Source organism: Dipteris shenzhenensis, chromosome 33 (genome assembly GCF_047967505.1).
Source record: "Dipteris shenzhenensis isolate YYH24624 ecotype China chromosome 33, Dip_SZ_1.0, whole genome shotgun sequence".
NCBI lineage: Eukaryota > Viridiplantae > Streptophyta > Polypodiopsida > Gleicheniales > Dipteridaceae > Dipteris > Dipteris shenzhenensis.
Window position 1 is genome coordinate 37,447,305 of NC_141628.1, and position 12,240 is coordinate 37,459,544.

Sequence of the window (12,240 nt, forward strand, 5' to 3'; positions counted from 1 at the left end):
AAGTCTGATGCAACTTAACATTTGCCTCAAAAATTGGGTCAACGAGTCATCTAGATTTATAAAGCATCATATGCTTTGATTTGATGGGAAGCCTCCTCGAATGTCATAGAATGTGATATGATCCTAAAATATAATGTGAAATGTCTCCATTAATATTATCTGATGTTTCTATGGTTTTTAATATAATTTGAAATTTCTCCTTTAATATAATGTGATTTTTCTATGGTTTTTACGATTTGAAGCGATTGTAGGCTCCTTTTATCAACCATTACGAATCAATTATCCTACATCTCATCGTTGGATCGTAGGATTACTTGGCAAATTCCAACAATCAGCAGGCAAATTTTCAATCTGTCTCCAAATTTGCACATTCCAATCGTAGGATATGCTTGTCTGCTCACGTTCGAACTTGGAAAATTCCAAGAATCAGCTGGCAAATTTTCAACATTTGCAGACTCAAGGAGCGCAGACAGAGAATTGGGTACGTGTGTGTTTGAGATCACACACAACGAGAGCAGAATCAGCAGCATTCGAAGAGAAGGATTCACCCAGCATTGGATAGCTTTGCGAATCAACGAGGCTCGATCTGCGTCTCGTCGTTGGTTGCGAAGCTTTCCTGTGGAAAGGTTGACGAAGAATCCGAAAGAATTTCGTTGTGATGCTGATGCGAAGAGTTGGAAGAAGTAAGCTTCGTAGCTCCAGTCCCTGCTGACGACTCACCCACTTCGCTGCTGCTGAAATGCTCAACGTACGCAGGCCTCGTAGGATCTTGCCGGATTGAGGATTTGCCGGAAAGCATCAACACCACTTTGGACATGGCCGGCCTTAACACTGCATTTGCCTGAGTACATAGAAGAGCAACATGCACCACTCGTTGTACTTGCTCAGCTAAGCCACCCACTCCACTCGTGGAGCTCGAAGCATGGCGAAGAAGTCTTTGATCCAGCAACTCCATGAGCCTATGCTCCTCGTAGAGCCTCCATGCCTGCAAAACGAGATTTATGAGGAATTTGAGCTCAGCATACCTGTGAATTGTCTGAACTCAACTTTGGCGAGCGAGAGGAGAATCCCTACGCTATCTGACAGGCACATATTGAGACGCAACGCATAAGGACCAGCTACTCACCAAATCTAGAAGCCGCTGCTTTTCCTGTGGCAACCGCCGATCATTGTTTTTCCTGCCGCCTATAATCTCCAATACAACTACTCCGAAGCTGAATATGTCCGCCTTTTCAGTAAGTTTCCCTTGGAACGCGTACTCAGGAGCAAGGTACCCTCTTTCAGCTCAGAAAAAATCCCAAGAGTCAAATGTCAGTAGGCCACGAAAACTAACACAATGTGTGACAAGCCACCCACGTGTAAATGTTCGATGCACGACAATGTGTCATGCTCCAGTAATTTGGAAAAAGAAAGACAGCAACCTAATGAAATTGAGCCTTACAAAGTTCCAGCCATTCTTGTACTGACGTGAGTCTTCTCGGCGGAGAAGAATCTTGCCATACCAAAGTCGGCAATCTTCGGAACAAAACGGTCATCCAACAATATATTGCTTGGTTTGATGTCCCTGTGCACCATCCTTACTCGGGAATCCTCGTGCAGATACATTAAGCCCTTAGCCATGCCTAAAATAATGTCCCGCCTTGTACGCCAGTCTAGTTTTGAACCAGCCTCGACATCTAGCAAAGTACAAATTCAATCATATAACCCGAATCGATGTTGATAAGAGTGCAACTTTTGAATCGTAATTGAAGCAAATCCTGCTAAAAACGTTATAGGTGAATAAGTTCTACAACTTATCAAATGTCTCTCCATCTGTTCACACTCGTTCCCTATTAATTGGGGTCAGCTGTTTGGAAACATTGTGCCCACATGTTTACAAATGCTATGCTCAACATACTCAGGAGTAAAACCATGTTAAGCTCCACATAGCAACATGTTCCGTTCAGTTCCAACTATGCATTTGGGGGATATTATCCTAAAGATACCTTGACTGGAAAAACGACAATCAACATTTATTTAACATCACATAAATGGACATCTGTAATGGGGAGATATTAGTAGGTGTGAATGTATCTCAAGAGAAAGTCTGCCGTAAACTTGAAGAAGTTAATACTTGAAAGGTGGTGTCAAAAGAAGTTCAAGAAATTAGTTATCGAAAGGTGGCATTTAGCAAGCTGACGCAGGAATTAGGTGACAAGCTGTGTGAGTGCATGGGCCCTCAGGGCTGTAGTTTCACCTATTCGACTCTTGCCTCTCTAGGCGGCAGCAAAATGGTTCCCTCTCACAGTGCTCGCAGATGTCAGGACTTTGATGCTGAAACAAGAAGGGTACTTGCTGAAAAAGGCGATGGGAGTGGGTGTGGGACAGACAGAAAACAAGACCGGCAATGGAATGGTAAGGGCAACCAACGTCCACCTACCTGCCGGTCAAGTAGCCTTCAAATGCAGCCAAGGTTAGCTATCAGACATCTTTGACTAGGAAACTATCCTGATCACCCAGACACAGAAATTAGTAGTTGAGAGGAAGGGACATCTAGGAATTGGCTAGAACTGTTTAGTTGCGTGTGAAGTGCTGCTGGACAGAGTCATACCTGAAGTCACCAAGTTGACATCTGAGGGAGGGGTAGACTTGTTCTTTTTAGGCATACTTTTTTCATACAAACGACCTGAAGTGCTCGGGAGTAAAGCATTCGAATTCGAAGCCAGTACGTGGTCTGTGTTTTTCCCTCCTCCGCTGCTTTGCAAGATTTTTATTACGAGTCACTCTGTTGTCTTGTGGTTTAGTGGCGTTGGCTTTTCCATTGAATCCCTTCTTCTCATTAAGAGATTCTTGTAGCACAATTGCCCCATTTCAGTTGTCTTTCTTAATCTACTGTCACGAGCTAATGGTTCCCTGGAATACCTTGCACATTCTTTTGGGAAGTTCTTACTTATTTCTCCATTTACTCACACCCCTCTCTAGGGAGCAACTGAGAGTAATCCTTTGGTATCAGACTCATGGCCAGACAATTTCAACTTGCAACTACATCTCTAAGGAAGAGGGGCATTTTGCCCGCAACTGCCCTACTAGAGTACTCATGCTTCTGAGGAAGAACTGCAAACCTCCTGCTCACCATCAGGGGCTGCAAGAAAATGCCTGACAAGGAAATGTAGCTTTCAATTCCAGACTTAAAGCTGTCAAACAAGGAGAAAGAGGGAGCTCTTCAAAATGAGAAACCTGTGACAGGAGGGCATGGCTGTTTTGGGAGCCTAAGGTGGCGAAAAACACCCGGAAGGGGACCAAACATGCATGAAGTCCAGTTTGGAATAAGACGGGGAAAAATGAACATGCACTCTCAACACTACCCTGGAGTGTTATCCCCGAGTATGCAAATCGAGACAGTGGATGACCCGTTGACAATGAACTTCTTCCAGAAGTAAGAACAAGTGGGTATTTATCTGAAAACTGAGTTCAGCGAAAAGACCACAAAGCCATATGCAACTGTCCTTATTGCATCATATAACGGGCCAAATGCAAGCTGATAAACATATCCAGATGTTAACTTACATGTGCCTCTGCCTCCTCCCTATTCAGCATCATAACACCTGAGCAAGACTGGACTTAGAGAAGAGCTCCAGAGTGTATATCAAATAACGAAATAGATGTTTGACAACTTGCCAATGTAGCATGCTACATCTTGCATATGTTAGGAAACTTGGAAGTTGGGAGGAAACAAAGAAGTTCCGGCTGAGTGTAAGTGACAAGGTAATGGACTGTCTTTGACAATCCCAAGATGAAGTCCACGCTTACATCTTTTTCCAGTGTCTGTGAGATGGGTTAAGCAGTCATTCCGGGCCGAAAATATTTACTTTGCATAAGCTGCAAGGTCTTATCTCTTTTAAAGTGCCTTGCCATTCCTCCCAAGTGATGACTGGAATGCGTAACTGCTTCCCCTTAAACAAGAACCCATCTTGAACCAACTACTCAGAACGTTACGATTCTGCATCCACCATGCTTGGGTTCGCACAAGCCTGTAAGTAGGCTTCTACAAAGTCCTAATCAAAAGCATACAGCTCCATGAGGCTTGTTTGAGCACTTATGCTCCGGCATCAAGTTGTCTGTGGACGAAGGAAGGAACCTGATCCCACATTAGGACTGAGCATGGAGGGACTGAGGGACCATACAGGCTGCTGTGAGAGGGGCTACCGTTTGCTGGAGGCTGAGTGCTGGGACTCCAAGGGAGGTAAGTTCTCCAAACAGCATGTGAGCACTCTCCTTTTATAGCCCCGAAGTCTCCCGGTGAGATCTTTTCCAAGGAGAAATGTAGGGCTTGGAAATTTTGGAGTTAGAAGGGGTACTTGGTTTTCGTGGACTATGGCCCTGATAAAATTATCATTCGCATCTGGGAGGTTGCAGGAGTGCAGGCTGGATGGACACTTGGTCCATCACATGACATTTGGATGCCATGTGCCACAACTCATGTTATCCACATGTGTGACGGTCTATGTGGCATCTTGCTACATGTACCCTGCCATGCCATATGGCTGCCACATTACACTGCCATGTTATATGGCTGCCGCCAGTGCACTGCCATGTCATATGGCTGCCTTGTATTGCTGATGTGGAAGTCCATGCCACGTGTCAATATGCTGATGTAGCAGTTCCACCTGTCTCACGTGTCAATTTGCAAATGTGGCAGTCCCATGCCACGAGTGAATAGTGCCACATGTCATGTGCAATGTGTAATTTGCAAAATTTTCCATGTGCTTAAACACACAGACTAAGGTTTTCTGCCGCTTCAATTTATCAAAAATTATGAACAATATTAATTGTTCAATACTTCTTGGCTCTCAGTTCTGTTCTCAAATGAATTTCCTTATGATTAAACCCGTTCAATGGTGCTAGTCAGAACAATTTTCTGAGATCATAACAGAATTTTGTTTTTCTTCTGAGAGGTGACACCATTGGCGACCTGCTGCTGCTTTCCCCACCTAGCTCTGGGTCCTGCCTGTCCAGGTGACTGACTGCTGATGTGTCTGCAGAATGCCACATGGAAGTTCAGCCTTCCTTTGCTGCTACCTGTACAGCCTGGCCACCTGTGGCTGTACATCAGCCTGTGCTGCCTTGTCTGCTGCTGGAGGATGCAGTGGTTACCACAGGGGTCTGCTGGAGCTAGTTGGTTTCTGCCACATTGCTTCTGCTGCTTGGAACTCATCTTTGCTGAGGATTTGGCAAGCCTGCTGACCCCTGCTGAGACTGGAACAAAGGGCAGGCCTGCAGACCCCTGCTCCAACACTTGCGGTGATGAATACGGCTGGTCAAATAGCAGACACCTGACTGAATGTATCTGTTTTATCTGGTTTGTAACACCATATCTCATCCTGTGCTAACTTGGCATTCATCTATTATTGTGCTGGTTGATCGATAGACCAGCCACCAACTTCCAACATGAAAGATTGAGAACCATGGTAAGAGCTAGGGAATTTCCATCTGTATCACTAATTGTCATGGTTTGGTCTTGCGTACTTACCATTGGTCTTTATTAATGCTCTGTAATCGCAAGCCACACAGCTCCTAAGGTGTCAGCTGGGCCTAAGTTGGTGACAATGAAGGTAACTTCTTTGCCATGCCACGGATGCAGAGCTCAACATCTAGTGCAACTATTGTGGTCCTAGTTGGTTGTTGGGCACGGCCAAATGTGTTGGGCATGGCCAAATGCATTGTGAAGCTTTTGCAACTTCTCTTGACTGCTTTGTGTGGAGATCAAACTTGGCAACAAAACATTGTTGACCAAATACTCTGAAGTGCCGCCATTAAAGAGAATCGTGACCTTATGTCGTCCTACCTATCTTGTGTGGAAAGGGATCTTGGCAGCTTAACAGACATTAATCAATTACTATGAACTGCCACCATAGAAGAGAATAGTGATCTTATGTCCTCTTATCTAAATGTAACACATGAGAATTCCCCTAATTGGTTCATGTGGAGTTGTTGAACATCTGCTGCTGTCAAGACGCGAAGACTATACCTGGAGCTGCAAAAGTCATAATGGAAGGGAGTCTGTGAGAAGAAAGTAGATGAGGCAATGCCACTACAAGTTGTGACCATGCTAATGGCAGTAATATTTGCTATGCCTCTGCTGGTTCACATTAGAAAACTGCCATATTTAGTATCTGTGCCTGGTTTGTTGTTTGAATTACTGTTGGACTTGGAACCCCCCTTTAGCTTGAGATGTCTTGATCTTTCTTGCTAAGGGATCCTAGCTCATTAGCTTAACATTGTGAGAGAGCTCATAATCTTTGTCATAGTACTTCGGCCTGAAGCTTTGGACAAACCACTGAATGTCTGAGTATTAAGGAATGTGTTCATCCAGTCTCCGCCTGCAATTTACAACTGAAGGGCCACTTGCATCGATAAAAGCAAGTGGCCATGAGAAGGTCGTCTCTCTAAAATCGCAAGATGCATCCAGTTGTATGTGACGTTGCATGTAGAGTCAAACTGAAATTGGCATCACCATTGGCAACCACCTTTAACAACACCACCTTTGGCAGTACCATTAGACAATCTTTCTACGTTGATGAGTTGGATCATTTGATATCTTCTGAGTATAACATTCTACGTGATTCCTTTTTAAGCTAGTTTGTGGAACAAAGCCTTTTTTATAATGTTCTTATTCTCTAAGCAGTTGCACGATCTATTGTGGGTTGTTATTGCTTGTTTTCTAGTTTAATGGTGTTGGTATTTCATGGAATACCTCATGTTAATTTCATGAACACTTGTCACGATTGTCTGGTATGATCGAGGTCTCTTACAATTTGGCTGAACAATTGGATACTGAATTGTAGGGAAAAAAAGGAAGTAGAAGGCCCTTGCCCTGGAGGTGGTCTTACATTTGTTGTCCTCTTTTTCATGCTAGAACTGGCATGCTGTCATTCACAACATCATGAAATGTTGAGAACTGCAATAGCATTTGAGAGAAATGTTGCTCTACATGCTAGGAGGGCAGGCAGAGAAGGAAAGGCAATGAAGCTCATAACGCAAAACAAGAATTTCTAGTGGCTATGGATGGGCAACTAGCCAATATTGCTATGTTGTAAAATGCCATGAAAATGTAGATTGCACACCTAGTCATCATTATAAACAGCAAAATATGAAGCCTTGGTTATTGAATTAAATATATAATGTAATAAAATAACATGTTGGGCCTACATGAAATGCCACTGTCACTTGAATGATTTTATTTATAAAAATCCTATCATGTATAACCATGCTTGCTCTTCTTGGATAAGAACCATGGAGCAGTGCCACCAATTTATCATAGTATGAATCATCAACTAGAGATGTAGAGAAGGGGAGATCTAATTTATAATTATAAAGATTATGTACATGATTCCTTGTAGCAATTCAGCAGATCACTATCACTTACACATTGGGGCATGGGTACCTAATTATCACCACCGGATGAAAACTCCATGAGGGGTGTCAAAGGCGCCACCAAACCTTGAGATAATCAAGGCTATTTGTGAGCTATGAGAAAGTTTTCCAGATTTCAAAGGTTATCTTTAGATATTACCTGGTTACAAAAACCGTACAGGAAGCAAGTAGCAACTACCCTGACCCTTGTTCGGACAAGGAGATGAATATTATTTTGCTTCAAGTGTATGTGTATTTGCTGGAAAGAGTTTGCATGCAATATCAATAATGGTACCAAGTTCTAGACTAGAGTTGGCGTAATTTCTAAGCCTTGAAGCCCCCCCCAAGGAACCCGAACTTCAGCAGTCTTTATGAGAGCAATGGAATCAGGTTCATTTGCTGTAGCTGTCCGCGTATCCTTTCTTACCGTAGGAATGAACTTGTCTAAGAGACTCGTTCTTTTATTGATGTTCATGGATACTTTTGGTTCAGAATCTGCTACATGGAACAGTGATGTGTATTGGATGTGCAAAACCTTGACGAACAGACTTAGAATCAGATTAAAAAATCTTCCGAGGAACGCTGGTTCTACTCCATAAAAGTCAATCCGTTCCAACACTCTTGGCCCTTGATGTGGAGGTCACCATAAATTATAACATTTCTTCCCCTATGCATCTCATTTCGGCCAGAGGCGGCCTCTCCTTGATTCAAAGACTAACTATATGTGTGCCCTCTGTCCATCTCCTAGCGCAGGGAACTTTACGATTGCTGTGCGAGCCCATTCTCAGCCTCGCACACATGTTTATACTATATGCCTTAAGCATTCTTCTAATGATGAGAGGATGAATGAAAATAATTGAGAATAGTAAAAGCAAATCTGGCTCACGCTGGAAGAAAAACAAAATTGAGCCAATATGACATAGAAAAGAGATTTAGACCCTTGCAAGCTACGCAGACACGGCCAATACCAAATAAGGACAGAGAGACCTTCCCGCATGGAAAGACGACAAACAGAAGGGCAAATTATGGGATTAACACACAATGAACTCTTGGAAGAGAGAGTTTGGGGATCTGTCTTGTTCTTGCGAACGATTTTGTTCTCTACTAGGCTTGAAAACTGCTCAATAATTATGCTTGCGAGACAAATTCGGGAACATAGTTCCACAACGAAGTTGTACACAAAACAGAACGACTATCTTGCAAACGATTTCTTAATATGCGCCTGGAGAGCCTGATCACATGGCACATAGGTTTCATGCGTACCAAACAGATGCTTGTCAAGACTTCTGTTGGGAAGGTATTCGTAGACTAACAGTCTCTCGGAGTCCTCCACGCAGCATCCCAATAGTTGTATGAGATTCCGGTGTTGCACAGTTGTCAGTAGACTGACTTCATTCATGAATTCGTGATCCCCTTGACCGCTTCCAAGAGACAGCTTTTTGACTGCGACTTCCCTACCGTCAGTAAGCGTTCCCTGCCAACGCATCACACCTTGCATGGTTATAATACTCTCCAGAGCACGCAATTGCCAAGCAGATCACAGAAAGAGAACCATAAATCTAGCATGTTGCAATTGGAGGAGAGAAATTGTCGAGGGAATCGAGCAACGTGATATAGTAACCTTGTAAACGACACCAAAACCACCCTGTCCGAGCTTGTTATCGTGATGGAAGTCGCGCGTAGCTACGCGCAAGTCGTCGAGGGAGAAGACGTGCAAAGATCCGTACGAGGTACTACTGGTGCGCAGGCGGTGGGAATAATGAGGCGGCGCAGCAACTGGGAACAACAAAATCGTTGATGGGCGAAACCGGAGTGGATGTAAAGCGGAAGAAATTGAGAAGCGAAGGATGCGATGAGAATGAAGATTGTAATAGCAAGAGGGAAGATCGAGGATCGATCGATGGGGCGACGTACCATTGATCACGGGGAGCTGCTGTGTGGGATGAGAGGTGATGATAGCAGTACGGTGTGATCTTCGGACGCAGCAACAAAAGGAGAACACCACCATAGAGGGTTGAAGACGACGATGAGAAGTACTCACGCATTTGAATCCTTTGACAGAAAACGTTTTCAGTATCAATCTGAGGAAAGTTATCAACCGTTCAGGTGGCAAACTCTCTTTAAATTACCGTGTGCATTGTAAACACATTAGATTTTGATGATCTCACTCGTGATGATTTCCATGCAGCACCGTCTCACATTACCATTCAATTTGTGTGAAAACACCAATGTCACAATGTCCTCCCGGGCCCCCCACAAAGTGCTCCACCTTGAATTTTCTGTGCAAGATTCCCCATAGTATAGGTCTACATTGCACAATCTTTGAACAGAGAGGCAAAATAAAGGTCTACATTGCACAACAGAGAGGCTGAGAGAGAGAGAGAGAGAGAGAGAGAGAGAGAGAGAGAGTCTATGTGTGTTGTATTACCCCAACAAACAAATGTGTGTGTGTGTGTGTGTGTGAGAGAGAGAGAGAGAGAGAGAGAGAGATTACCCAAAAACTCCCTTTTCATGAAGAGATAGTGACATTCAACACCACATGTGAACCGACTATCCCTTGTCTAGAGCCAAATTCCACACATTACATAGTAATTCATACACCAACCTTGACAAGGGATATGTACAAGGACACTACCTGTGGCTTCCATGATAAACCTCAACATATATATCCGTGATGGAGCGAATCTAATGGACTTTACACAAGCTTGTAAGCAATAGGCCCTTTGTTTTCAATCCAAGGGTGCACGTGTGTGTGTGTGTGTACAGTGTGTGTGTGTGTGTGTGAGAGAGAGAGAGAGAGAGAGAGAGAGAGAATAAAAGGACACATGATGCAACTTCTAGTAGGTACTTGTTGAGATGGCCAGCTCAAGCAAGTTAGGCCTATGTGGGTGCATAATCAATATACCAACTTATTCCATTATTCCAAGTCCATTTATACATACACTAACCTAGGTGTATTATTGCAAGGTGATAATAAAAATTTAATACTCTAAGAGCCTCTAAAGTCCTTGTAAATTTTACATCCTCTTTAATTTCCTTGGGGACACATTTGAAATGAGAAAGATCATTCTTCTTTTGATCCATCCCATTGATGAATATTCCAATATGCCTATCTGAATTGGAGTAGCATTTTTTATGATGCTTTGTAAGTTTCCATGTGTTGTAAATGAGGTTGTAAGTCTTTTTACCTCAGGGGGGTCACTCATCATATGTAACCCTATCACGTGAGTTCAACAGAAGGATATTTTTTATTTCTAAAATTTACAGAAATAAATATACATAAGGCACTATTTAAAATAGTTTTGGAAAAAATTTACAGATTTGTATAGAAAAGGGGTACATTTTATTAATGAAAAATTTACAGATAAGGGATTTTAGAAATAGGCCTTGAACGCACGTGATATAGAGGGTTTATACATAGTGAACCCCCCAAGCTTTTTACGAGCTTGTGCTACAAAGTAAAGAAAGCACACTGTCTTGACATGTGAAAAGAGTACTAATCACAAATTATGAATGGAAAGTTAAACTACTTTCGCATCCTTCAGCTTGTTGTAAACGTGTATTGGCCTTTCCATTAACACATGATAAGGAATTTCATCTTATATGGAGTAACAATAATTTATCTCTCTACCCAAAACATGTTATTAGGATTTTGTGGTAGGAATTGGGTGATTTTTCTCACAAAAACTAACTAGAATTGGTGCAATGATTGAGGTTGCCAAAAAGGATGCTTTTGTCTTGAAGATGATGCTGAAATGTTAGACTTTTAGTGGCCAAGCTAATTTAGAAAATATAGAGATAGAAAGTGTAGAGATAGAAATTGTAAAGATAGAAAATATCGAGATAGAAAATATCGAAATAGAGAAACGAAGATATGGGATCTCGATGGTGAGGACAAGACTCAATACTAATATGAATCGATCAAATCATGGTGATCTTAAGATGCTCACGAAAATGGTTTAAAACAAGTGCATCTTGTAATAGTGCCTAAAAATGATGATATTCACTGAAAATGATGCCAAAATCAGATGTTTTTGTGGTTGAACTACTATGGAAACCTAGGTTGATTCAAATCCAAACATGGATGATTTTTTCCTATTAGTTTCGTTAAGAAGCAAAACTTTTATAGTGGTGTCGGAAGTTTGTATGTCCTAATAAAAATAAAGGTTTGAAAAATTCGCCAAGATTTGAAACTTTTATGAGAAAAAATATAAAGTTTCGCCAAGATTTACAACTTTTTAGTTAAAATTCAAAAGAAAAAATAGAAAATGTTCTACAAATATTATGAAACTAAAAAAGTTAGCTCGAAAAACTTTCGCCAAGATTATATATTAATATATAAGTATAGCTTCGATAAAAACATCCCTGGATCTAAATGATCGAGATTGGTCCTTAGGGTGTCCTTGAAAGCTAATAAAGTGAAATAGGCAAAAAATGGGCATTTTCATGGTGTAGATGCTGTGGGCATATGGACATACATAGTGTGCTTATTGAGCACACTATGTGTGCCATATGTCAATTGGAGAGAAGAGGATTATCCTTATTTGTGGCATATGCATAGCATTGTGTGTGCCATATGTCAATTGGAGAGAAGAGGATTAATCCTTATTTGTGGCATATGCATAGCATTGTGTGTGCCATATCACTACAAGGCATAGGCCCTTTTCCGACGGTGACCTACCGACGTTTATCATGCACGGGGCGCTAATCGTCGGTATGCAAAGCGGGCTTAAAAAGTACCGCTATATAGCGATACTTTTATAAACGTCGCTATATAGTGACACTTTTATAAACGTCGCTATATGACACTTGCCAGACTTGTATAAGGTCATTATATAGCGATGTTTT

General features: G+C 42.1%; 1 protein-coding gene across 1 annotated transcript; it reads right to left on the minus strand.

Moving 5' to 3' along the window:
- Positions 1–288: 288 nt before the first annotated feature.
- On the minus strand, positions 289–9,632 carry LOC147880065 (cysteine-rich receptor-like protein kinase 44). The gene is made up of 7 exons (XM_087371473.1): positions 9,597–9,632; positions 9,307–9,444; positions 9,014–9,168; positions 8,656–8,866; positions 1,442–1,676; positions 1,127–1,277; positions 289–985 (listed from the first exon to the last, which is right to left on the minus strand). The coding sequence occupies exons 2-7, from the start codon at positions 9,398–9,400 to the stop codon at positions 572–574; spliced, it is 1,260 nt and encodes a 419-aa protein (XP_087227599.1). The 5' UTR covers positions 9,401–9,444; positions 9,597–9,632; the 3' UTR covers positions 289–571.
- Between the last annotated feature and the right edge of the window lie 2,608 nt (positions 9,633–12,240).

Coding starts and splice junctions, on each gene's coding strand:
- LOC147880065 (XM_087371473.1), bottom strand. CDS start 9,400: ATGGTGGTGTTCTCCTTTTGTTGCTGCGTCCGAAGATCACACCGTACT. Junction 9,169..9,306: donor GCAGCTCCCCGTGATCAATG/GTACGTCGCCCC, acceptor TGTTGTTCCCAG/TTGCTGCGCCGCCTCATTAT. Junction 986..1,126: donor AGCAGCGGCTTCTAGATTTG/GTGAGTAGCTGG, acceptor CTCGTTTTGCAG/GCATGGAGGCTCTACGAGGA.